Raw genomic sequence first — 27,580 nt, 5'->3', positions numbered from 1 at the left:
CAAGGTTACTTTATCTTACCCGAAGTATGACAACACTGAATGAGGTACATTCCACGAGGGCTGGAGAAAACCCCTTCTACCACAAACACTTTTAAATTGAATCACTACTCTTTCTAAAGAACAGTCACTGCAAAACTGCACCCACACTTTAGCTTTCTGAATTATGTGCATTCCAACCTGAAAGCTAATCTTGATCAGTTTTAGGCCAAGATTAACACTACTGATGAAGTTAAGGGCACTGCTTGAAACCCACGCGCCAAACGGGGAGGGTGAAAGAAAAGAATATATGAAGTGCAGATAGTAATGATAATGCAAGAAAGGAAGCAACAGCTACTGGGTTTAATAGAGTTGCCCCTCTGATGCAACCAAAATCCAGCCCCCCAGTCAGAAAAACTTCCAAACTCCAGAACAATCCAAACAGAATCCTCCATTTTTCTGCCCACCCCTGACAGTTTCAATGACACACATGATGTTGAACCTTATTATTCTGAGTAATTCTGCTGACGCCAATGAGCCTACTTGTACGAAAGTGGGCTACAGTCTTGTCTCTCCATTCACAAATAAAAACCTCCCTCCGATCAGCCCCCAACCGGAGTCATTCTGTGATGCTGCTGAACAAGGGAACTCACAGGCTTTCCGTGGGGACAGACTGAAAGCTAAATTTTGGCATCAGTGAACGAATGTTGCGGAAGGGAACAATTCATTGGAACAAAGCTGAGTTGTGGTCACCAACTTCTGTGCCACCACCGACAGCAGACGAGGAAATTCAGAAGTGATACATGATATCTTAATGGCATTCTGGACAGGGATATGTTATAAAAGTTTACCAGAGCATGCCTGGAGGACTTTCAATGCCACAAGTAGTTCCTAAGTGAGATTTAAATTAACTACTGAAGACCGCTAGAAAAGGAGTGGAGAGCTTAGCAGAGTCAGGTTTCATCCATTATCTCCTCAGTAAATTCAGCTTCAAGAATTAATGACCTATGGGCATTGTGTGCTCCCCATACTCTTGTCCGCCGTTCTACTGCCGCTTTTCTGCAAAACCAGGTCAGCAGCCCAAACAGTTTTAGGAAGAACAATTTATAGGCAGCACTGGTTAGTAATTTGGGGGCAGTTGCACAAAGGGATTAGAGTCCCAAATTCCATCTAGCTCCAACTTTAGAAGTCGAAGTCCCAACCCAAGATCTGCAAACCACCCTGTCATTTTCCATCTCATCTGGGAAGGGCCGAAACTCCGCTGCTGCTTCCACTTCTGACAATAATCCTTGCCAGGCACCTCAAGGTCTGATCTGCAGCTCCCAGAGCTCCATCCATCCCCAGCTCCCTCGCTGAGGAGCATCCTGGCAACTCGCTGATGTCAAAAATGACATTTCCCATTTTTCAGGCCCTCACCACCGCACGGTTTATTCCAGGATATGGAGCTCAGTCCCTCCCATGAATGTTTTGCACTAATATGAAACGACCACACGTTTCAGGGATGAGAGAGCCCGTACATTCCCCAAGGAAGCATGACTACGGCCCAGCGGCCAGAGCTCACAAACAGAAGTGAAAAAATGCGGATTGCAGTTCCTGCTCTGATGGCTGTTTATGTGTTTCATTCAACAAGTGTTTCCTGTAGAAAGGCTTGTGACTTAACGGCTTAAACACTCTCCTGGCCCACAGGAGGGATGGGCTTGACTCAGAGTTTGGGCTGAGAATGACAAGTGGAAGCACAAATCCTTCCTCTGAGCACATCAAGGCTTGCAACTCCAGCTACCGGACACTACTTGGGACACAGCCCTCTTTTTGCAACTTCCCTGCTAGCTCCTTGGGTGACATTCCCTAAGGGCACTTTTTACGAGGCCCAAAGGTATCAGACGTTTGCGTGTGTACACGCGCACGCAAACACACCCAAAGAAAGCCTAGGCATCCTGCACAGGATTGCAGGTTCTGCTACAGAGCTCGGACGGATAAATGTCAGTTGCTGCTACGAGGTGGACGTTTCTCGCGTTCAGTGCTTTACTCACTAAGGCCCGAGAACAGCAGCAATAAATCTAGGGAAAGGAGTAATCACCTGGTGGGATGGATGGATAATAATATATTCCAGCGTGCGCAGCTCACAAGAGCAATGATATTAAGTTTTTCCACCAGACATTTTAGTGTGTCCCTAAAGCCAAAGTACACATGCAGTGGTACCCCTCTGGGTTGGCAGAGAGGACCTGAACTAATCTCTCACTTCACGTCTCAGCTGGGGTGAACTTGCCCCAGCAGCGACCTTCCCCCGCGAGAGAGCAGGTCGTGGGAGCTGCTACTGCGGCAGGATCGCCCCGTTCACCCGCTGCCCTTTCGGGCATTAAATGAGATAAACTTAACATTCAGGAAAACAGCAGCTCCTCGCCGCTCCCCTGCCTGCCTGCCACATACAGGTATTTTCGCATGACTTTCGAAGTTTTCCCTTAATCGTTACAAATGCATCATGTATGAGCTACAGCTGACCCAGAAAGGGTTACGGCAAGCTGTACAGAACACACCCAATGACAAAAGCTGCAACAGTCCCTTTTCCCCCTGCATTTTGGCAGTGAAAAACCTATGATAACTTTGCATATGGTGTTGAAGGACGCTACTGTTCCTACACTATGCCCTGGGGTAAGAATCAAATACAGGGTCCAGGGGACAAAAGGAGGCTCTGAAAAAAACTCCCCTTAGGTTGCCCACGTCTAGGTGTCCAGGGGAAGAAGAGGAGATGACGTCTGCATGGGTTAAGCGTAACCTTCAGGTTACACGTAGTGATTTTACATTAATTTTTAGTACTGCTATTTCTGCTCTACAGTGATTAGCTACTTCAAGAGTATAAAAATAGCATCTTAAGTACTTAAGAGGGAGGAAAGGATGATATTTGGTTTATCAAGTGTGTCTTCTGACAGAAAATCTCCTGTTTGTCAACTGATGTCTGTATTACAGTCAAAGAACCTGCTGACAATCCAGGCGTATCCTCCTCTCCGCTCCCTCCCCACGAAGCTAACGAGCTGACTACATCCAAATAATTGACTATTTGGACAGTAGCTATTAAAATAGATATGGAATGAGCCAGAAATCAACAATATTTCATAGTATAAAAATATCCACGGCTTAAATAATCATGTACAATAATAAAAATTGTTGCAAGTGTTTTGTTTCCCAATAAAAAAAAATACCAATCTGTACATGAAAAAAAAAGGTTTTATATGTTGAGCATGCCTTATCAGTAAATCCTCTAGTATTGTTTTTTTAGAGAAAAGAAAGAAAAGCAAAAACTTCACCTATTATTAACATGCTAATATATATTTGCTATAGAATAGCATTTTGAAAAGGGCTCTTCATTTTCTAATTTATTTAATATGTGGTTACACATCAATTTAAAGAAATACCTCCAAATTATCTCAGTTTCCCATCCTGAAACATCACTGGAATTAAAAGCCTTGAATGAGTACTCCCAGATATTTTTTTATTTTTATGTTTTAGTAGCAGTCAGAAATACAAGGTGCTTGGCTTCCTGGAAAGCATATCCATAGCCTCCCAGGGAAAAAAAGACCCTACAGCCTGGGAAAGAAAAGCCCCATCATCTCCCACCTGACGGTGCAGAACAGGGCTAGGAAGCCCTGCAGCGACTTCTCTGGGTGTTAAGCACATCACGCACTGCCGGATAACTGTATCTTGCTGACTGCTCTCAGTAACACTCCAACAATCCTCAGCAGAGATAATCTAAAAAAGTTTGCATGTCTGGCGCTGCACACTGGGTGAGACTTTCAACAACTGGGAAAGACTTTGAATTATCATAAATAACCTTGGCTGTTCTTAACTTTTGGCTTAGATTTATACTTGAAAACTGACTGCAGCAGTATTGTTACAGAGATAGTCTCCATAATCGGGTCACAACAGCAGAGGAGATAACACTTATAGGTTTGTGCCGGGAGAAACGGTGACCTCAGCTCGCGGAGGACTTGGAGCATGTTGGGTCCGAGGAACAGCGTGCTGGAATCAGCAGCTGCCTGAGCGCATCTGTTTGCCTCTCCCTGCTGACGCCGTCAGAGATTGAACACGTCTTTGGACCCGCTTCAAGGAATTGCTCGCCTGGGTTTTGGGGTTTTTTTTAATGATCACACCCCCAAACCAGGCAGTTGTTTGGAAGCTGGAAGCATAACCATAGGGTGTGCATGTTGGGAGCATGTGTCAGGCCATAAACTACATTCCATAATGAGATATTTAAATGCCTATGGAAGGAGGTCTCATCAGGGTCTCCAAAGGGAAGTACATGCCTTGGATGCTCTTATTTTATACTACACAATGCAGCTTATAATTAACCATAAAGTAACCCTGAGAACCCCTGAAAAATGTGTAGAATTCTGCAGTCACGCACTGAAAGGAGGGCTGCACATTTTGATAAACCCAGTACCAGCAAACAAGCAACCAGCAAGACTAACAGAACACGTCCTTCATCTGCTTACTTTGTTCGCTGACTTCTCTGGTGTTTTCACTGTCAGATCAGCTTGCTTTCCTTTCTTTGAAGGGGTTCTCTTTATTTTTGGTGAATGAAACTTGCCCTTCAACTTCATAGTGAACGAGGAGAGATGGGAACGCTCAGAATCTAGAAAGACACAGAAATGCGTTACTGGATTAGGGTAAATTTGTTGAAACCGGGGAAGTTGTGTTACAGCATTATCTGGAAGACCAGCCTATGAAAAACATTGCAACCATGTAAATTTTCTCTATTATGTTTCCAACCGCAGTATCACCAGCATGTCCTGCTTCCCCTCGGAGGCAGTGATGCTGCAGCGCAAAGGCAGCAACAGCGGGATCGCTACTGCTCTCTGCCTTGGAGAGAAAAGGAAAATCAGCTCTCTCAAAAGCACTTATCTCCAGCAGATCCCAAAGTACTTTACAAAGGAGGTAATCATCATCCCTCTTTTGCGGATGAGCAGCTAAGTCCAGGGGATGAAGTGAGTTGTTCACAGACCTCTGGCAGAGCGAGCTCCCGCCCGTGCCCTGGCTGGGGTCTGCAGCCACCGCGGGCGCGTGGGCAGGGGACTGGCCCGTGCCCAGGGCTGGTGGCTGCTTCGGGAAGGGAAAACACAGCCCCATGCAATGCCCTGCCCAGGCTGCTGGTCTCCGACCCACGTGGTGGTGTCACCTTTGAATGTGGCTCCCTCTGAACAAAAAATGCCAGCCCTTGTCATTCGCACCGGGTTTCACTTCAAGTGTACCAGACAAACCAGAGCACAGAGGAACCACTTCAATACCGGAGCATCCTTGAAGAAGCTTAATTACAGAACTGTTCAACCCTTTAAAAAAATCCTCTATTTTCATAGTTTTTTGAATATCAGAAAGCAGAAGTCTCACGGGTTTGCAATAATGCCGCATGCAGACTTACTGTTGAAATGTATTTTTATCTGTTTAGCCATGAAGCTAAATAAAACTAAGCTGCCTTGTAGAGAGCAATTTAGAACGTATTTTGAGCAAAGAGCACTTTAATAAATGAAGGTTTGAATTGCTCTCTGGTGACCCAGATAATTCAGCAGAAGATACCAAAGTTGCCTTTAACTACATTAACAAGAGAAGTAAGCAGTTTTGCTGTGCGTTTCATTTTTCTTTTAGGTTATTTGGGAATTGACTGCACCGGCCGTAATGAGTCAAACGGCCCCAGCCCCACGCATGCAGCACTGCACCACCTCGTTAGCATGCGGACGGCAAACAGAAAAGGCTGCTGAGTCAAATCTAGCACCCAGAAGCTAAATACCACACTGCAGCGCAAACCCCGCTCCTCGCGCTCAGAAATTACCTAACCACAGCTCGAGGGAAGGAACCTGTGCTGGCCTCCCCAGAAGGGCTGTCTCCCTTTAAACTCGGTTTCCTGGTAGCGCGTAAAGACCCTGCTATTAACACCTTCGCCAGAGCCAAAACTCCGGTTAGTTATGTCCTCTACATCAAAATTTTGCAGGCATCCTATTAATGGAAGCCGCATCAGCACCGATTCTAATCCAGTCTGGCTGCAGACCTGTTCTCCATTTACAGGAGTAAATGTTTTTCAAAGTTTTCTTTCTATCATAAAAGTGCCGTTTAATGCACTGAGAAGGGAGGCACTAAAAACCTTGGTCGCTGCAGATAAATCCAGACATATCAGTTGGCCTCTGAAGAATCACTTAGAGCAGCTGGCACCCTAACTTAGCAACAATTTACGTCATTGCTTTACATCCACAAGGGGATCTCCAGACCTTTAAAACCTCTCCGGATCCGCAGGGTGCCGAAGGTCACTGCTGAGAACAGTTCCTGGCTGCTGTGATAATGCTCTTGCGCTCCTCCCCAAAAAATGATTCGTACTGATTTCGTACACCATATGAGAATTTCTATACATGCACGCGTAGGCACGCTTGCCAAGAGAAGTCATGGCTCTGAATTTATTTTTCAAGAATTGGCAAACAATCACAATAATTAATCTACAGGGAAATCATGGTAGCAGCAACAAATTGCATCTGGCTCCTCCATGGGCTGCATCAAGATCCAAACTGCTAGTCTGAGTAAGAAAATGTTCAATACTTAAAAATAACCTTGGTTGCTTACGGTGATAATTTTGCCTTGTAGGGACAAGACATTTGAAAGGGAGAAAGATTTCAGAAGACTACAATTGCCTTTTCTCATTCCCACCAGACATCTCTGCCCACCTCTACGGGGCGCACGCGTGAACAGCTGAACCCACGTGTGTGCATGGTCTGGGACCTCCAAAAGGAGATGTTTTGTCAGGGGAGAAAGTTCCTCTTCTGCTGACACCAAATTCCCTTCACCGCCACCCCCAGCCTAACCATTTCCCCCCGCTCTCTTCACCCTTCTGTCACATCAAACATTGAATCATTCGCATGCCAGGCTCCGAGGGGACACACACCTACAGAGCGAGGACACGAGCAAGTGGCTGGAGCAGAACGGGAACTTCTTAAAATAGTACTAACGAAGTAAACTAGCCGACACTGGCAAAAATAATAAACGTTATTGTTAGCCCTGCTGAGTCCTACTTTGAATATCACAAATTAATGCAGCTTTTTACTACCGTGTCTTTCCATCTACAAGCAGCATTTTCCAGATCTCATCTGCTCATGAGTTTCTGATGCATTTGCAGTTAAACAAATGAGTCAGAAGCCAATATTCTCTCACACTCAATTACACTTAGCACTTAAAATAGCGCTTTTCTTGTTCCAAGCACGTTACAAACATCTCTTTCTCATCCTTAAACAGTTAGGCCTTAACCTCACTCCGCAGACGGGAAGCAGGCACAAAGGTGAAGCAACTTGACTCAAAAGAGCAGCGGGCGAGCCGGTGACTCCAGTACAGCATCCCCATCAGACGGGAGGCCCTCAGCTCGCTCCCGAATTCACGAATCAAGCGGTGGAGCTACTGTGACTATATTCAGTGAATGCCACCAGACAATTATTCGGCACAATGGGCTTTAGGGTTTTCAAGCAGGTACATCATTCAAGCGTTACAAACAGAATTTACATTTTAATGAGTCTGGATGAAGTGGTATGAAAGGGAAGTTGCACTTAAACAGGAGGTATTCTAGCTCAAAGGTGTAAGTCACCTAAGCTTTTACAGATGAAGGTGAAACTCTCCTGGAAAAGGCACAGCTGAGCAAGACTTCCTAGACTGGTTACCGTAGCACTGGTCCGCTTTGAGAAAGTCCCTTTCTTTACACTACATCCTAATCTAAATATCTAATATGTCTCATGTCTGTCCAGTTTAAAAGTTCAAACAGCACAACATGCCTTTCGAGATCAAATGATTTGGTAACGTACAGAGAGAAGCAGAAAGCAGAGCCACGGCAGTGCTCAAACCACTTCTGTCCCTCTGCTCCTGCCCGGTCTCCAGTAACCAAACCCCTGAATGCAGCATTGAGGTTGTTCCTCAGCTCGGTAGTCTGCCGCTGGAAATTGTTCGATCGTATTACCCTCGCCTCTTCGTGATGAATAACTGGCAGTGTTTAACTGGAGCCTCAGCACCGGCCTTCTGAACTTCTTTCTGGTGCACAGGAGGAGGGTACCCTGTACTTCTATGCAGTGTCCAAATATTTATAAGATAAATGGGAAAAAACAGGGTAATAAACTCAATGGAGTGATTTCAACTAGAAGGGGGGAAATAAAAAAAATTCTGTTGTATCAAAGTGTTTCTGTCTCAAAGGAACAGCTGACTTTCTGCCCCCTCGTATTTCATCTCTCTGGATGCTCTGCTGCTGCACACAACTGGAAAAAGAGATCCCTTCGAAATTACTTTGCTATGGATTTGAGTTTCTTGATTTCTGACTGGAAGCTTTAATATGTCACTTGTTTCATTGCTAATTCCATCCCCCTACTAATGAGGCTCCCGCTCCATTGTGCTTGAACATGCTCCAGCTGTTGAGTCACGGCCCTGCTCACTGCTCGGGCTCGTCTCCCCCGGCCGGCACGCGTCTGGGCTCCGACCACACACACAACACCACAAAGCTCACGTTACGCGCCTGCTCCAAGCAGCCGGAGGGTTTTTTGGGACCCCCCGAGGCAGGCAGGCCACGGCCGGACGGAAGCTGCCTCATCCCCAGCAAAGCGGTGGTGCCATCCAGCTTGCTGACAGAAAGCTAAATCTGGCGAGGAAAGAACTGCAGATTTTAAACGACAGTGGATTAAGAGGCACAAGGGAAGGCAGATAAATCAGCTTATGCGCTTGTGGGTGAAGAAACTAGGCTGCTTAGGAGAAAGCTGGCAAGTCAAAACCCAATGTCCACCACTGCCATACTCAAGAGGTCACCTTCCACTTGGGTTCTAAGGAACGCCAGAAACTAAGTCCAAACATACACATGCTGGTGAATTCCACCAACCTGACCCAGCAGCGTATTACTTACTTTGAATTCAAAATGAAAGTTCAGCCTTTTAAAGAGCTCAGTCAGGGCAGAATTCCCAGCCACAGGGTCCCCCTCGCCAGCCGTATCCCTTGCCGGCTGCGCGCGACCAGCACATGGGAGGCTTCAGAGGTGGGCAATAACCCCCGGCCGCCTCCGGACCTCCTGGACACGCTTTTGTCACTACGGCACAGCTCAGCGGCAGGCAGGCTCCAGCCGCAGGGATTTGCAATTTAACTGTTTAACTTGTCCATTGCTTGCATCATGCCAGACAAATTGAAAATAGACTTTTTTTTTTTTAATAAAAAACCTCCAACCTTAGAAGATTGTACCTTTTCTTTCTTCACCTGAAAACCTAAAACTTAAACCCTCCATCTTCTTTCACTCTATGTGTTCACACACCGAAACCCTGCAGCTTTAGAGGAGACAAAGCCTTAAAAAAGTTATAGTCCATTTTCCAGCTTGAACTGACTCTTGCAGCTTGTTAGAAAGAACGAAGTTGAGTCTAAAAATCTCATCCCACAAATGGTTCCCTTTTTAAAGGCCATTTGGGTCTCTGCTGGATGCACATATTTAAAAGCTATCAGATTAAAAATAACAGCGGACATCTCTCCCCATGTCATAACGAAGCTCTTGTGCACATTTTTAATCAACCGCTCCTGCCATTTATGCCACGAGTCCTTTGAAGGCAGAGGTGACTTACGTAATGACTTACACAACGATGCCCATTAAAATGGCATTCGTTCCCTTGGGCTCAGCTCCATCATTTGTGGAAGACAAAAGGCAAGTTGCAAGGCTTCAGCTAAACCCTAGCTGACAGGGACTTTAGGAGTTCTGAAGCAAAAGGAAAAAAATAACGAGCAATAGTTCAAAACGAGCTTTCCGCTGCGGCTGTCCGTTTGGTGCTGCGACGGATGTGCTACCCAGCGAGAGGCTGCGGGGCTGGGGCTGCGGCTACGGCTCCTCTAGACCGATTCTGCTGTCAGAAACACAGGAGAACAGGCGATTCGGGATGGACAGATGGGCACGGGAGAGCGTCCCACGATAACCATGAAGCATGCTGCAAAGCACAGATCTTTCAAGATTTTATATGCATACTACTAGAACTCCCAACCATCTTCCTCCCACCCTCTCCCCTCGCCTTAAGGCAAGGGCTGTTATCTACTACATACTTTGAAGTACACAGATCTGCGTGGCCTTTGCCCTGGCTAAAGCTTTTGGGCTCTCCTGTAATGCAAACATTAAAATAATAGCGATTGACAGAAAATCAAAGCCTTTCAGCTTTGCAAAAACGCTGCTCTAACCTGAAACTCAATCAGCCTCTCCCAACAGCTGAGTTCCTCCGCGGAAGAGCTGGCAGAGCCGATGCAGGAGGAACAATGTGAAGCTCACCAGTGGGCTGTGGGCAACGGAAAGCTACCATAGGGGCACTTTTAAAAATAATTTTAAATGATTTTGTGGTGGAGGGCATCTCTGTCTTTATTGCCACAAAACATTCAAGCCCACCAGTGTGTAGCTGTGAGGATGGAGAGGAAGCACTGGGCTCTCAAGGAGGGTTGAAGAAACAGCTGAGGAGAACCCCAGACACGTTCTTGGCCCTTTCACACCCAAAATGTAACTCAGCTCTCGCATTATGCAGCAAACGGCCTCCTGCGACATTTCACGCCCTCTTTCTCCAGAAGTTCTAGGGATGTTTGGAACTCTAAAAATGCTGATATGCAGCACTTGTGCGATGCTGTATGCTCTCAAAAGGATGAACTGGGATCCTGCATACGGAAAAGACAGAACGTGAAAGAACAGAATTAAAATATCCCTTTTAAATGTTCTGAGCATCTTCTGTTGCATCACAGATGCTACAGAAGCCACAAACCTAACACTTCCATCACCATGAGTTTACTTTTTCAACTTTGTCATTATCCCCAGAGGCTGAAGCAAAGAGAATTTAATCACAACCAAAAAAAAAAAAAAAGAAAAAGACCCAGTAGGGGATCCAGAAAGGAGAAAAAAAAAAAAAAAAAAGGGAGGGTCCGGTGTCAATCAGGAAGTTTGCCCACCCTAACCTTTGTACCTTAGGTGGAGCTGTTTGTGAGTTGCTCCAAGTCTCTCTCCAGGGAATCCGTTTGCTAGGAGAGCTGCCAGGTTTTAGAGGAAAACGGTGGAGGAAGGGCAGCTTGAGAATCAAACAATCATTCTTGAGTGCTAAAGAAACTTTTCCTTTAACATCACGTCACCTTCGAAGCAGCCAGCATTTGGGAGCGGAAAGACCGACTGCCCTTTTTCTTTTTTGGCAACATGACAGTGAATGAGCATAAACCAGCGAGCATTAATGATGTGCAATGACAGCACACAAACTTCTATGGAAAAGGGAGGCTCAGTTCCCTCTCAGCTGGCCAGGCACTGCTCACTGACTCACAGGCTTCATTATTTTTTATGCCGCCCTCCGGGGCCTCCAGAGGAAGCAAAACATTTTTATTTGTCAGAGAGCACATTTTTATTTTGATTTTTTTTCTTTCTAAGCAACCATGAATGAGGCATCTCCAGCTGCAGCAACCTCATGTGGAAAGAGCTCGCAGTGTTTGCAAGGGAATGGGGAGGCACAGAGGGCAACTTATCAATTCAGCCACGTCTCCTGACTGCAGCAAAAAGGATTGGGTCAGTCAACAACATTAATTTTAGGGTGCATTAGTACCACAGCTCTTCTTCCTTCCAGCTTCATATTCAGAAGCAAATCTTCAGGTTGCGAGGAAGAGCAGATGCACCCGACCAAGCAACAAGTTCAGAGCAGCTGACCAGGTTCCCTCCTAGTCCCCTTTTAGCCTGAAGTATTTCAGAAGAGAGAAATCCCTTGCATGCAGACATACAAACCAGGAATCCTTTAGCTACTGCAAACTCTGCAGCAATGCCACCCAACCGATTTACAGGGAGAAAAGAGGGGAAAAAAAAAAGGAAAAGGTGCAATTAATTGAACAAGGAGGGATTTGAGGGAGTAAGACTTTGCTACCCAAGTTCAGTTTCCTCCAGCAGACCAAAGCTGGCTTTGAGAATTCTTTTTGAAAAAGATACTGTAATTTATTGATAAGGAGCAGACAGGGCTTTTGCTCTGGTTTATCTGAAAGAAAGGCGCTCCAGCAGAGTGGTCCCATATCAACCCACAAGCAAAAATGTTGCCGTTTACCCGATCACTAGCAAACCTTTGTGCAGCATCTGGTGAGTCTCCGGTAATTTCCCATTTAAGTACTGATTTTGCACAGCCCTGCAAGCCCGAGAGAACTAATGGGATTACAACACTGGTAACCTGACTCGTAACTCCCCCTGTGCCAGCAACACTAAAACAACACGAGAGTCAAGTAGCCTCCAACATCAACAAGCCTGCTGTGGTCCATGCTCACCCTGCTCCACACAAAAACCACCAAGGCTGTTAACTAAACATTTAAAATTAAATGGAAGAAATAATCCAGCTACAAGGCATAGCCTCCACGTTACTTCAGCAGGCAGCTCTGAACACAGAAATTGCAACGGTTGCGAGGGAATCTCTTGAATTTCTCTGTTCACCAAACATGACTTAATATGGGGTCCGTGGGCATCCCCGCTCGTCTAACGGCTTTATGAGGATATAGTCATGACAGTGATTCAGACATCTAAAAATAAAGCCCTGCAGGCACAAGAATGCGTGCGCACCACCTGAGTCACTCCGGGCTGTAGGGAGCATGTGAGCCAAAGCTAATTCCTTTCATTGACACGGCTGCCATGGCCGAGCAAAAAGCCTTGTCACTGAGCTCTGCTTAAACTCTTTCTCCCCTCCTCTCATTTTACTCGAGCACATTCAGACTCTTTCCACACTGAAAAACCTTTGCTAGACTTGGGTTTCAGCCATACGGCTGTCAGCTTTGAAACTCAGACCTGAAAGATTATAACCCGATGTTGCTGAAGCTGTTTATCCATCTCCAAGGTGACAGAATGTCGTCACTGGCACTCTGCACGACGGCAAGCAGAAACGCATTATTTTAGATGCTTTAGGGAAAAGCCTAATTGCTCACAACCTGCCCACAGGTTCAACAGCTGAAAAACAAGGTTGTAAACGAGAGTTTTGACTTTGCATCTGCCCCACAGCACTAGTTTTGAATGGGAAAAACTCAGCTCTCTCATCCTTGGAGCGTAACCTCAGCTTTCATTCATTAGGCGATGGAAAAAAAGAGAAGCTGGCTCAGATCTGCCTGACACAATTTTCAGTTGCTTTGGACATTACTAATTATAGTCATCTTTATTTTTGACCTCTGATTACAGACTCTTTGCACATTCGGTCTGAATTGCAAAGCTAACCCCTCTTTTCTAGTAGGCTTGGGAGGAACCTTATACCCTGACCAAAAGCCGCCGCCCACGCGCATCTGAGCTGAGCACAAGAAATAAGATCAAAACATGGAAAGCATTTGCTTAAACATGCTCAGTTTTATTTCCTTCTTTAGCAAGTACCATAGATTAAGGGCAACGGTCCAGGTGAGAGTGTGATGTAAGCTCTTTTCCATGCACGTTAAGAGATGAGCTAACTTCTCTGCAAGGAAGCCTCATTTCTCACTGTTCTGACTAGCACCGTATCCTCGGGGCTCAGATGCTGAAAAGCAGATATTCGGTTTGGTAGGATTAAACGTGTCTGCACAACTCCAGTGCACCATGCTGGGGGCTCACATCTCTGCCAGAGAAAGAAAAATGAGTTTCAGGAACCAGGCCAGCGCTATCTCCTAGAGAGGCACTGCAATACCAGCGTAAACTTCCCTAATATTGCTTACTCAATAAAACAAGGCATCACAGGAGGGCGATGCAAATCACTAAACTTTGAAGTATTACTATGCTGTTGCCCCAAAGGGCCAGCTCTCTATCTCCACGTACAGACAAGCATATGTGTAGTGATACAGCGGCACCGGAGGTGTGAAATTTCTGAGGTAATCAGGTCAGAAGTTGCTTTTACATATTGTTGTGTTGCTTCCATAAAGGGTTAGGAAGCTGCAGGCCATATCCTCAGTTCCATACCCTAGTCTATACCTGATAGGATCTGCAACCAAACCACCAGTTTTATTGCCTGCCTACAGGCAGTAGGAAATCTTAGTCTTCTATAAGCACAATTTGAAACATCAGCGCCTCCAGCAAGGGGAAACCGAGATGTTAATTGAACTGAACAGCCCAGGAGGGAGAGGAAATACTAGCCCTCGTCTTTGTTAGCTGTAGGGTTAGCACATCCCTATACCATCACGGCAGGAAACATGAGGTGGCTTACAGAGTCTAAGTGAGACCTCTATCTTGTACTCTACTGCACATAAACATTAGAACCTTTAGTTTTTACTTCAGCAGTAAACAATTACCTGTGACAACTCTCTATTTTATCCTGTCTCCTCATGCCTGAATTAAAACCGCCTGGTTATATCACTCCTACAGACAACAGGTTTCAAGGAGAAGGCATACTGCTAACAAACACCCATCTTCTCAGCAAATCCCAACTTTCAAACAAACAAACAAACAAATCTGTAAAAAGATACAGAACAATAAACTTCTACAGAAGAAAACTCTAGCAGATCTGTACAAGCGTCACCAGAAACACGACGGGAAGCTGAATGAATCCACGCTAACACAACTAGGCGGCTTCAGTAGCATAGAAACAGTCACCAAAATTTTACTTGTTAATTTAATGCTGAAGACAAAGCAGCTATTCCCCAGCTATTTTGGAATATTATGTAGCCTAATACAGTGACAAGTTTGGAAACCCACTTAACAAGGGGATAGCCGAGCCTGATTTCTTTGGAGCTTAATTCTTTGCTGGCATGCAACGTTATTTCTTTTATCACCCTGGCTATCTGTGTTTAAACAGTTACTGTTATCTTTCATGGAAATTACCAAAAGTGGGCCCTACTAAGAATCAGTTTCTATTTTTTAATGAGCTGCCAGTTTGCTGATACAGGCAGCTGGCCTACATTTCAAGAAGAAGCACCTTCAACTGTGTGATAGCTAAAGGCAGCTAAGCTGAGACTGTATTTTACCAAAACCAAAGTTGAACCTTATCTCAGCATCTCTTTACAATCCTGCTGAAACAATTCTTTTATCACCGAATAAATCTGGGTGAATTAACAGCTACTTGAGTGAGGTTTTACTAACAGCAGTTCCCTTATCGCATCGCATCCCATGCAGAGCATGGCATCAGGTTTCAAAAGTTAGATCTTGCCCAGGAGCAATACTTGCCAGGGGGGCACAGGGTGCCACATGAATGCATTCAAAGACCACGATTCACTCCACGCCAAAAAGCGTGTTTTAAAACCCCATGCCCAGATTCTGTGGCAGAAAGAATTTAGGATTGTATAATAAGAAATAATTCTGTACTGTATTTGTATTTAATTTTGTTTTGACAAAGCAGCAAAACCACAACTGCCAAAGCTATTTCAGTCTCTGCAACACAAATACACGATTGTGTGGCGATCCTGCCAGCCAGCCCTGAAAGGTGAATCAATACTAATTTCAGCTTGTGGTACATTGAGCAATACTTCGGGAGCTTAGGAGGGCCATTTGGAAAACAGCAACTAGTCTGTAACGAGAAAGTTCAGCTCCGTGAGGCCCCAGGACCTGCGGCGCTGGGTCCGGCAGCCCCAGGGGGCTGCGGGTCGGAGCCCGCTCCGCTCCATCGTGTCCCGTGAGTGTTGCCTCTTCCATCAGGCCAAGACCGGTGCTCTGTCAAAGCTGCAGCGTGATTAACTTTATGCTCTTTCACTGTGAAAAACATTCAGTAACCTACTGATTTCTGCAGCGGATTTAGTATGTCATAGCAGTTGGGTTCAGAAAGACATCAAGTTTATAAAAATACCTTTGGTGCCATTATTAGATGGGTAAATACCTCCCAGACCTTCTGTGCTTAATATTAGCAACTGGTAACGCACAACGCCCCTGCACAAGCTTCATCCCTGTCGGATTTTGAGTCTTCAACTGGGCCCAGCCAATGAGTCAAAAACTTACGCTGCAGTAAAGCAACAAGAAACGCTGTAAACAACTTTCAACTAATAAGCAACCCTTGTAATGTTGCAAACACAGAAGTGACTTTTTGCATACAATCTACATTTCTTAATATTATTTTGCAGTATAAGCATCATCTACCACTAAGCTTTGTGGCAGCCTAGTTAAACAAAACATAGCTTTGTAATTGCTATATAATGTCACATGAGCTAAAAAATACTTATGCCAAAGAGATTATGTGTCTGAGACACTGCAATAATTAAAAAAAAGAAAGGGGGCAGACTGGTGGCACCACAGACCTTATTTCCTCTACTCCTGTCTGAAAACTCATGGGGGGGGTGGAAAAAAAGGAGGAAGAAGAAGAGATGGGGTGCTGCTCAGCAGAAATAGCCGTGTGTCGTGGGAGGGGGCTGAGAGGAGCTGAACACTGCAGCCATTGCCTGCAGGACCTCAGCAAACATCTGCTCCCCACGAGGAAGATTTCCAGTCTGAGCCTGGACTCCATTTATTTTACCATGTTTTTCGGGGAAACTTCCCTTTCCTTTCTACCCTGTTTACAAATTTACACAACAAAATCAATTTGCCTCCCTCCCCAAACAAACAAGTAAGTTTTGCCTTTTTTTCCTCTGTGTACTCATGAACTCTACTCTGAAGCTCAGCAAATAAACTCTCAGCCACATTGACTTCTAAACTGCTGATTTCCGTAGAAGAATGACAGATGGAAGAGATGTCTCCTGCTTCATTTTTGGCAACTCTGCAGCCAGGGAAGTCTGAATACACTGGATGTGCCATCATTCTTCATTAACCTGAACACCAGCAATGTATCTATTGCAAAGAGTGCAAAACACGAAGATGTCTCAAACAAATCTTGGAAAAGGCATTTGACTTGGGAAAACCTGCTTCATTAAAATGTGCTGAGAGTCCTTAGTTCCTCTGCAGAAGGCTTCTATAGTCTATTTAAACAATACACAGCATTTCCACGTCCATCCTGATATTACACACAAGCCATAGGTACAAACCAGCCGTGACGGCTTGATTGCTGCCATTTGATAAAAAACCCCAGCACTATATATAGCAGGCACAATGTCCAACTATGAAACTGAATTCATTCATACAGAAACTTTGAAAGATGCTCCTCACAGAAGGCATTTTCAACAGGGATTCAAATCACTTCTAAAAGAGAATTAAATATATATAGAGAAAATACTTCAATACTTCCAGCACAGTTAATTTGCCGTTCGTTGGCAGAGAACAGAGCGGGTGAAGAGCTGAGCTGGTCTTCAGCAGCTGTACGAATCTATACTTGTAGGGAGATCGCTTGAAACGATAATACAGCCGTAATTTATCATGATAAAATGATAAATTCAAAGCCACAGAACCTCATAGCTCAGACTTTATAAAGAAGAGGGCTTTTCCATCCAGGAAAGTTAATTCGAATCAAGGTGAAGGGTGGAAACTCACACACAATATTCCAAATAAACTCCTTACACGGTTTCACTTTGGAATAAGACTGTCCACTTGCAAAGTGGATTTAGCTAATTAGAAGTCAAATTGTCAATAAAGGGAAATATTTAGGGATAATTCTCATATATGTGGGAACCTGTTTCCCAGATAAACTCCAGCTTTGGCAAACAGAAGCAGATGACAAACCTCCCCGGAGGAGATTTTTCTTGTAGTCACTCTCCCTACAATCCAGTGGCCTGTTCTCAAAATTGTTTGCATATATTTCCTCTTTCCCAGTTGGTAGGAGGGGGTTTATTTTGCAATTTGTATTTCTTTAAAGGACAGTCCTGTAGTACTACAAGGAATCAGGAAAGCAGAGGAACCGAACCTGTTCCTTCAACAACATAAACCCAACATTTTCCATTGTAAAGCCGAAATTCCTGTTTTGTGCTCTCCTGTTAAGAATCGCATCTGCATTTGCAAAATAACCCAACAAAGAAGTGCCAGCTCCACTGAAATACTTTGTACTTTGCATTCACCAGCCCAGTGGAAGCCAAGTCAACTGCAGACCTGGCAGCAAAGCTCTAGGCTTACATTGAGACAAGAGTCTAATCACAGCCTAACCTAGCACCAGAGAGGCATCTAGATTCTACACAGGAGTTTGCAGAACGCTTCTTTTGCCCCTTTAATGACAGAACTGCCACCTCTGTGCCTCTGAAATGACTGTGTGATGGTTTTTCATTTTACGCAGCCAGAAATACGTGGCACAAATGGGTGAGAGGTGGGGAATCAGAGCAAGTGACACTTGCCATCAGTCACATGAAACGCTAATGCAGAACAGATGCAAAAACATGTCAGTATTGGCAGAGGACCTACCTGGATGATGGCAGCTCAATTCTTGATGCCACCGTGACTGGCATTAAAGGACAAATGGACTAACTGTGACCCTGAAGCTACGTAATATTCCTATAATCGGCTTGAAACACACTGTCAGTCAACAGGCAGCAGAGAGTAAACAGTTTGGCTGACTTGTCCAAGCAATAATCAGGTTATTGTGAAAGAAATGACCAATATTCACAGCAAATGACCCAGCATAACCAACCTCACCACCCCTAACAAGCTCTCCAGATTTAACAGTATGAATGCTTATGGTCGCTTTCAACATTTCATACCAAGAAACCACTCCCTCATATTCTTAATTGCCTCCCACAGCAAGATAGACTGGGATTTGGAGTCTCCATAAATTCTTACTAGTAGAGAAATTATCCCACTAATTTTCTAACATTAAGTCTACACGGCTTATTTTATAAAATTACTAGCCAAACCAGTGTCCAATAATGAGATGATCTATTTGGAAATAATATTTTTGCTTGGAGGAAAAAAAAAAAAGCCCTCCATTTTAATCTATAATACCCATAAATCAGTTTATTTACAGGGTACAGCATGGGGACTCGGGGCCAATCGCAGTGATAGGATTTCTCTCCTGTTTGCACCATGTCAGCATTTGCTCTCTTCATGTGAAAACAAAAAGCTGCCCAAGGACATCATAGCGCTTTCACACCCTGAACCAGCCACGTCCCAAAGAGCCTGCCTAGTTCAGTCAGTTATAAGCATGCTACATTTTGCACTTCCTACCATTTTAGTACTGAAAGTGTTTAGCTGAAGATACAAAGCTGACTGTTAGAGTAGCTCTTGCTCAAACAAATATAAAACATTTTTTATTAGAAAAGGTGAAGTCAAATGCTCCAAGACTTCTTTCAGAAAGTGATCATGCGGCAAAGCAATGGGCATACAAGGGGAACACCAGCAAATACAGTCAGAAGTACACCCTCCTCTCCCTAGACATGTTCCTACTGTTCAATTATACTGTGGTAGACATGGTTTGTTAAGGGATTTTCATGTGCCCAAGGAGCCAAGTCTGGCAGTGATTTTTTTTTTTAAATTCAAATAAACAAACATTTTACTCCTATATATACATAGTGTTTTTAAAGAGAAGATCAGATTGTGCCAAATTACTGCGTCAAGAAACAAGCATCTCCAAGGCCAAAAGGTAACAGCCAAGCATGAGAAAAATCACCGCAGGAAGAAGAGAAATTGTATTCCAGATATGAGAGCAAATGACACTGCTTTCACAGCACGCTAGGGGCCATGCAGAGCCCACTTACTGCAGATAAGAATTCAGATTGAATTTTGGGGGTCTAATCTGAAATACAGCGAGTCATAATATTCCTGGGGGTAAACAGCTCCAGAGAGCATCAGTGCTACAGGATCTTATTTGAATTCACGTCTTCTGGTTGTGTATTAACACAATAATCGTGTATTATCTTAACCTCAGTCTATCATTTTGCTTCCACAGATGCACAGGCCACAAAGGGAATTCCAGAGTTCAAGCCCATTCTCTTCCTGGATCATAAAAATCACAGCGTAACCGTATCACACAAAAGGTCACCCACTGGGACCTGATGCAAAACAAGGAAAAACAAAACAAGGAAACCAAACAAGGAAACAGAACAAACAAGGAAAATCCTTAAACATAGAAGCAAAATCTTTGAAATCATCAGTCCATCCAGTTAAGTGCTGTTAATTCATAACGATCTTGATTCTTATAACTAGTTCTAAATTTTCAACAAACTATGTGTCATTTTATTTACAAAATACGACCTACATTTGAATTTCTGAATAAGAGCACAGATGTACACAATGCTTTGCATGTTAAATATGTGGCTTTCTAGTGGCTTTGATTTCACACGTGCCCACTATTTCAATGGTAAATCTGTTCTGATACTGCTTATTATTACCGGATCTAAAAAATATGGAGACACAGAGAGTGCCTAAAATGGGAGTTTTGATAGCAAACAGGCTATCTGCAGAGAGGCTCAACAGACAGAGAAGGAAAAAAGAGGCCGATCAGTCATCAGTCAGACTCTTTTTAATCAGGTTGAAACGCTTTGCTGCAGAGAGGGGGGTTCAATCTCTCCAATCCACATTCCCATCGCTCATGCTGCTTTCTTAATTAGCAGCAAGTGGACAACAGCTGTCAGTAGCCTGGAGGCCAGAAAGTTACCAGGAAAAAAGGGGCACGAGTTAAGGAGGGAGACATGGGGGCCACAGATCGGGTCTGTTAAATGCACGTGTAGTCCATGCACGCAAGAGATCTGGGCACAGCCAACATGGCATACTGACACACGGCCCCGACAAGTGACAGCGAGAGGACACTCTTCCTGCTGGCTTCAGCTTGGTTGTTTTAACATATGACTAATTGCAATTCAATCTTTTTTTTATTAGTATTCCCATAACAGGAAAATTTAAACTGAGAATAGAAGGAAATGGGAAAGCCATCCTAATGTCTCGATGGAAATACATAGGGGTCAACTCAAAGGCCCGGCATAATAGTCTTCAAGACTGTTCCTGAGGTTTTAAGCATAAAAGTTGAACTACAGGAGAGAGGGGCGAGAAAAGATCTTTTACCTAAACAGCAGAGAGAAACTCTAGCAGAACATACAAACTCAATCAGAGACAACCAGAAGCCATAACCTTAAATAGCACGAAAGACAAAAACTCTACTCAGTCATTATTATTATTAGGGTCTTAAATCCTGTGAGCCCAAGTCATTGGCCCAGGTCACCTTATTGTGCCACATACTAGCCTAATGTGGGATCAAAAAGAAACTTCTGTCCTGAAGAGGTGGTACCCTCTGGTCAAGCCACGTGCTTATGTCACAGCACAACTCCCTGACTCTCTGGATGATCACGAGTCTGTGGATGATCAAGAAATAAAACAATTGCTTCCCCGCAGGACGTACTGATTACTGTCATTTGTGGCAATGGAGGAACTCAATGCAATTGTATACAAGAAAATGTACTCTTAAAATTTCCCACTGCCCATTTGTTGATCACCCTAACTTCAACTTCTTCCAAAAAGGCAGGCTTCTTTCAAATTTGGCTTTAACCTACCCAAAAGCATAGCTTTGGAACAATTTTCTGAGGCCTGTCTGGCAGGCTGCAGTTCTGACAGTTCTAAATATAGACCAGTTTTCTGAGCTTGAACCTACACAAGGGAAGCTGGGCTGAAGATGGAAGCATTTCCCCAAGCTGCCAGTAGACTAGCAACACATTTAAAAACCCTCATCAAATTAAGTGCTTAATTACAACTCAGACTTTGAGACTCTGGAAATTAGGATAATCTTCTGGGAAGTTTATTAGTCTCCCACAAAAGACATTGCAACATAGAAGCCAAAAAAAGCACAGAGCTTGGAGAGCATTAGCCCATCAAATTACACCTTATACTGGATTCCTCACCCTAATTCCTGGAGAATATGAAGCGAGATCCATAACCTAATGTCAGATTCTTGAGCCTCAGTGAAAGATTAGGATCAACATAACCAGGAGGCTAAATAATGAACAGTAGTCTCATGTAAAAGGTTGAGAAACATTTGTTGAGAAGAGCTGACAAAAAGCTAGCTGTGCACAGACCTTCTTGCACTTGACTTGGTGAATGTGCTAGAGGCAGGGCCACAAAGGGCACTGCTTGGAGAAGGTCTCAACGTAGCCATTCACACAGCCACCTAAATTTTGCCAGCAAACCGTGGCTACAGCCTTGCCAGCCCACTCCATTCCTCTAGGTGGCATGCTCTGTGCACACAATATTACCTGCATCTTCCCACAAATGGAGAGATGCCACCACTACACAGCAGTACATCTTCTACTCTCACTACCTAATGAGTCTCAAATGCCTTAAAAACGTGAACTAACAACCCACTTACAGCATATACAGCTCCAGTGATAAAGTGAAAAGCCCACAGAAGCTTATGGAGAAGTAGATATCATCTGACCAAAGTAACAAGTTAAATCATACCAGTACATGAAACAAGGGCAGAAGTTGTACTCACTATTCTCACCTCACTACAGACAGCATTTTCCATCACCGCCCATCATGAAGTCAAAGTACAGAATAAACACTTGCCCAATGCTCTAAAAATGTAAAGCTCTAGATAAACACTAAGCATGACACGTCTTCCTTTTTGATTCATGAAATTATTGCATGAAGGGAAATTGAGTCTTGTTCTCAAAATAAGACAGAACATCCCACATTTCCCACTGCTACCACCCTCATGAGCAGTGGGCCGAGAACTACATTTGGCAGCAAGAGAAGTTCTGCTGCTTTGGCAAGATGTGCATGTGTGGCCCTTCGCTGTGACATACGTACCGCTATTTGTTGGCACATCCCTATACATCTCCAGGACAACCCCGCTGAATCAAAACCCTGTGACACAGGCTCTTAGACAGGATGCACTACAAGCAACATGACTGTATGCATCAAAAAAACGTGAATTAAGAGAAACAAAGGGCAGTGAGAAGAAGAAATTGTGTCCTGGTATCAAAGACAACAAGGAACAATACAAAATGAAAAGCAACTCAAACACAGAGCTCAAATGAAGAATGAAGGAAGGAACTGAAGTTGGGTTGGAAGTATCTCAGAAGCTGAGCTAGGGAACTACTACACCGGGTTCACCTGTGCAATGCATCAGCTAGAGGCGGAAAGGTTTTCCCCTCCAGCCGTTTATCTCTCAGCTTCCGGACAGGTTCACATTTGGAGCACGGTAGTTCTTACTTACTCTTTTTTTTTTTTTTGAGCCAAAGTCAGCAGTTTGCTACAGCCACCTGAACCCCGGTAGAGCCCAGCGGAGCCCTGCACCGCCTCTGATCAGAGGGATTTGGGCCAAAATAATAATTTATTTTTCCAGAAAATGTCAACTACAGAAATTAAATGAAATGTCCATTAATTCAAAATAAACTTTTTGGTGGAAAGTTATGGAAATCTATGCATCAGTCTCAACAAAAGCCAGCTCTGGGATTAAAAACAGCAACAGGCTATACCAAAAAAGCCCCAACTTACCGATTAGGAGACGCAGGAGAGGGAGAGGACAGCATTTAAGGCGCGTGCCCCATCTAATACAGGCCTTGGTAGAAATCCAGTCTAAGTAAAACTGGTGCTACAATGCTAGGAAATGCTAAAAGCCATGGAGCCAGTTGAGATGCCTACTTACAGAGACAGAAACTGCTACATCAACTCAACACAGGATAAATCAAATAAAGTTGTACCCTGGAGCAAGAGTCTGGGGAGTGTCCAGACAAGCCTTCACAAATATTAACTAGCCTGAAGTTAAATACCTCTCTGTAAACTATCTTACAGACTTTGACACCGTAAGAACCTGAAACTTTTTCCAATATAAAATTCCAAGCAAGTGAAACTATGAAAGCAGTTCTTGATACAGTTTAATCACACTTTGGTGCTGATCACTTAAGCTCACGTTGCTTCCTACTGATATTAAGGCTTTCACAAGATTTTTCATATGGCTTACTCATAATGAACAGCTGCTCTGGCAACTGCTGGAGTCAGCATGTACTTCCTGCCTTGAAAAACAGTCATCAATATATCTCAGTATAGAAAATCATACTCTCTTCAAAACAATTCATGACAGGGTTTAGATATCAACTGGCTACATGCCACCGACACTCCCTTGAACAACGGTTACACCCTCTATACAGCTAAAAATGAAATAGCTGAAAGGGAAGACGTTTTATACAAGTTCCCAGGGTAAAACACATCGAAGAAGCACTAGTCTGGCACTGACATTGTTCTACTAAAAGAATAAATATCTCAGTCCAAATCATACTTCCTTCACCACCTTCCCAGACTTGCTCAAGAAGAAAGTCCATGTGAGCTTTCCTTTTCCACTTCTGGTGCTCTCTTACCAGAACAAAATCCCAGCATTTTAAAAAACTATGAAACAAATCAGAAGTTCTGCAGATTATGATGTACCCTTTTGTTAACATGGCTTGTAGTGCCAGTGAGACCATTTGCCAGCTAAGGAGAGGTCTGAAACCCTTTCAATGTTGGCTTTACGCTGGATACAGATGTTGAGTGATCTGCCTGTACAGTGAGTCCTTAACCACAGAGATCTCCTCGCGTAGCAATGCTGCTCACAATGCTTCCACAGTGAGACAGGGTGTCAAGACAAACATCATTGTACTAATTGCATCTGTTGATTAACCAGCCCAAGAACAGCCTTGTTTCAATCACAGGCTTTATAAGACAGTACTGAAATGTTACTTTAAGTGTTGAAATGGATGAGTCAACAGACAAAATACAAAAGCATTTGTAAGGAGACTCTCACTGGAGTAACTTGATAAGCAGCACTGCTACACGAAATGATGGTCTTTATTGACATCGCTTGCTTATATAGTCCGTAATTTGGTTTTATGTTTCAGCCTTGGTTTTTTGCAAGCTTTCCAGTCAAAGCTGGGCAAACACACGTGTACCGTTACCTTTGCAGAGGCGAAAGATGGGTAAAGACACGTAACCAATCTGAAAATAATTTTAAAAGTTGTATTAGATGCAAACCCTTCTCACTTGGGGAGTTTCCAATGGCTCTCCTCCGTATTTTGGAAGCTTTCCTCGACCTTGTGGACTGAAAGACCTTTCAAACCACAAGGTAAATGTAACAGTGGGGGGTCAGGGGTCAGACCAATGCAGAAAACACTGGCTGCACACCACCGGCAAAGCCTCTCCTTCCGTTCTTACTCGGAGTGCCAGTGAAATGATCTCTGCGACGCCACGTAAGGTCAGTAGATTCAGGTTACTGAAAGAATGACATTTTAAACCTGATATTTCTCTCATCCAAAACCATCTGCAATTCATCTTTGAAGGCTGAGGTTATTCATTCTGGGGGAACTATCCACCAACCAGTTTTTATTTCCAATCTAGGTCCTCACGCTTGCAGCTAGTCAAGAGCTCAGTCTGGCAGAGGTTTTGGTTCCCTCTGCTCTCACCAGAGGCCACGCTAACACGCAACAGTCTCCCACAGAACAGGCTTTAGAATGCATTTGATGACAACTCCATGACAGAAGGCAGGTCTGCGCTAAGGAAACCGGCACCAATTTACCAGCTAACATTTCCCGTAGCCCAAGGTACATAGAGACAGACCAAGTTATGAACCGCCTTTACGGGGCTGGGCCTTTGTTCTTTACATCTTCTTGCACCAGGAACTGCTGCGTGTGGCTTTGCCCCACCGTGATTTTTTGAAGTAGGATAAAACCTAAGCAAAACCAGAATGCACAACAGGAAAAGGGCATAAGGACTCCAGTATTTCCCCCAAAATACACATAAGCAGAAAGTGGTCAGCACTGACTTTGGGCTCCTAAGCACACTTGCTCATTAGCCCGGCTGCTGTTCTGTTCGATACTTGTCACAGTCAAGTGTGAAACTCCAGAGAAGCACACGGTCAAGTGAGTCAATGCCCTGGGTTCTGCGAGTCCTTCTCCTCGACGTATTACAGCTCATCCTTTTGCTACAGCCCTGCCCCTTCCAGCAAACCATTTCCTACCAACTGCTCATTTGCTACGAAAGCAGTTTGCTCCATTCACTCGCCCACACTATCTACCAGCACGAAATTAATTTACATCTCCATCTCCCAGAGCAGGTATCTCTGTTCTGCAGGGGCTCCAAAATAAGATATGTCCTTCACTTGCAATTATCATGCAAAATACCCCAAAATCCAGGCAGATAAGTTGCCTCCTGCGTTTCACCCAGAAGCCAAGGCAATTACTGCAAAACTTGCAGTTTGCATCAGTAAACACAGCAATGTTATCATTTTGGTTTAACTAATTTTCAATTTTGAGGACTGTGTAAAAACAAAACCAAAACCAAACAAAACTCAAGTGGATTTCTCCTGACAAGCAAATTGTTGAACTGGACAAAAATCATATTTTACCCGCTGCAGAGGAGAAATTCTGGAGATTCTTCAGCTGATATGATTCAGGATAAAGGGTATTTTACAGCTGTACAAGTGAGAATATTTTGGGAAAACAGATATGTTTTTAAATCCCTCTAGTTCATTCAATAAAATATAAACATCATAGCTTAAAATAATCCTGACAGAAAAGCAGGACAGACCTTCCTAACCAATACAGTACAACCGTGTACTGCATCAAAACTATTCTCTACTCTCTGCTTGGGTACAGTAGCATGGATGAAGAAAAAGAAACCATTTAAATAGAAGAGCAGAAGCATCTCTACCCAGACCCATTTGTTTTACTCTGCAAGTATTGACAGATGAGTAATGAAAACTCTGCTGCAGACACAGGCCCTTCTTCAAGGCAGCATCAGTTAATAAACCACAACCACAGCTGCAAAAATATTAAGGAATTTAACTAAATGACTCCGTCAAGGGCACAGGATTGCACAAGGAGCCAGTTTTTGTGCTTTGTTATCATCCCAAAGGTTAAGATCATTGTGTGCAGCATCAACACAAACCAGTGTTACTTTTCTGGATGTAAGGGCTTTGAATAACAATGTCATCAAAGGTATACTAGTAAGTACTAATATTTCTAGCATGATTCTTTCTCCATTATGATAACACTTGAAACTTAGTATACTGTGCTCCAAAGCTTTTAGCTGTGAAGTACCTCATCAAACAAACCCCGCAGCCTGTTTACCTCTGCCCACAGGACAAGCTGCAGCACTGGTAACATTTCCAAGAATGTTTTGCATGAGTTACGGACTTGGGATGCCAGCCTCTGATCAGGTCCTCGATCAACAGCCACGTGAACAGCACATGCACGCTGGGAATAGTTTCAGAATCAGTCATGCTTTCACTTGATGCGGGAATTTTTTTTTATATATTTCCAGTGGAGCTCCATCAGACTGGGTGACCAATGGCTGTAACCTTAGATGCTGTTATTTACACCAGCCCCAAGTACTTACAGAACTTGAGAAGTATCAAAACAATGACATAAGTGATCAATAACTCTGCAACATTGTTTTTGTTGTTACTAACACTCTTACACACCTTGTTGCTACGCTCTCTTAGGATTTATAGAAAAACTCACCTGCGCAGCTGCCAGAAATAATCCCTCAGATGTTTCCTTAGATTTTCCTTCTCTATCATGTTAACTTCAGCCAGAACAAAAAGCGTAAAATACACATTCGGGTCGTGAACACAGATAATTGTGGTAAACTGCCAGGTAAGCATTTTTTCCTTACGCACATAGTAACAAGCCACAACAAGCCCAACAGCCCCAGGTAACAACGCAGGTTACACCGATGTCTGGTCCAAATGATGGGTTTTATCCCTTGGACCTTGGCTCTGCCTAGGCTTCCAGCCAAATGGAAGCTCAGCAGAGTTCTCCTGTGTATCACTTGCGGTATACCTGATGTCTCCAGGGAGCCCTAGAAGTATTACAGTGAAATGTACACCTCAGATTTGAGGTCTAATGA

General features: G+C 43.9%; 1 protein-coding gene across 9 annotated transcripts in view; it reads right to left on the bottom strand.

Moving 5' to 3' along the window:
- Positions 1 to 27,580, bottom strand: part of RAPGEF1 (Rap guanine nucleotide exchange factor 1) — an 89,380-nt gene that overhangs the window by 50,830 nt on the left and 10,970 nt on the right. For all 9 annotated transcript variants that reach the window (XM_074608194.1, XM_074608192.1, XM_074608189.1 and 6 more), the window contains one exon: positions 4,464 to 4,603. In XM_074608194.1, the coding sequence (XP_074464295.1) occupies positions 4,464 to 4,603 (140 nt within the window). The remainder of the gene's footprint in view (positions 1 to 4,463; positions 4,604 to 27,580) is intronic.

Source organism: Larus michahellis, chromosome 15, assembly GCF_964199755.1.
Source record: "Larus michahellis chromosome 15, bLarMic1.1, whole genome shotgun sequence".
Taxonomy (NCBI): Eukaryota; Metazoa; Chordata; class Aves; order Charadriiformes; family Laridae; genus Larus; species Larus michahellis.
Note: the sequence above shows the minus strand (reverse complement) of the source record. Positions and strands in the feature narration are given on the sequence as shown.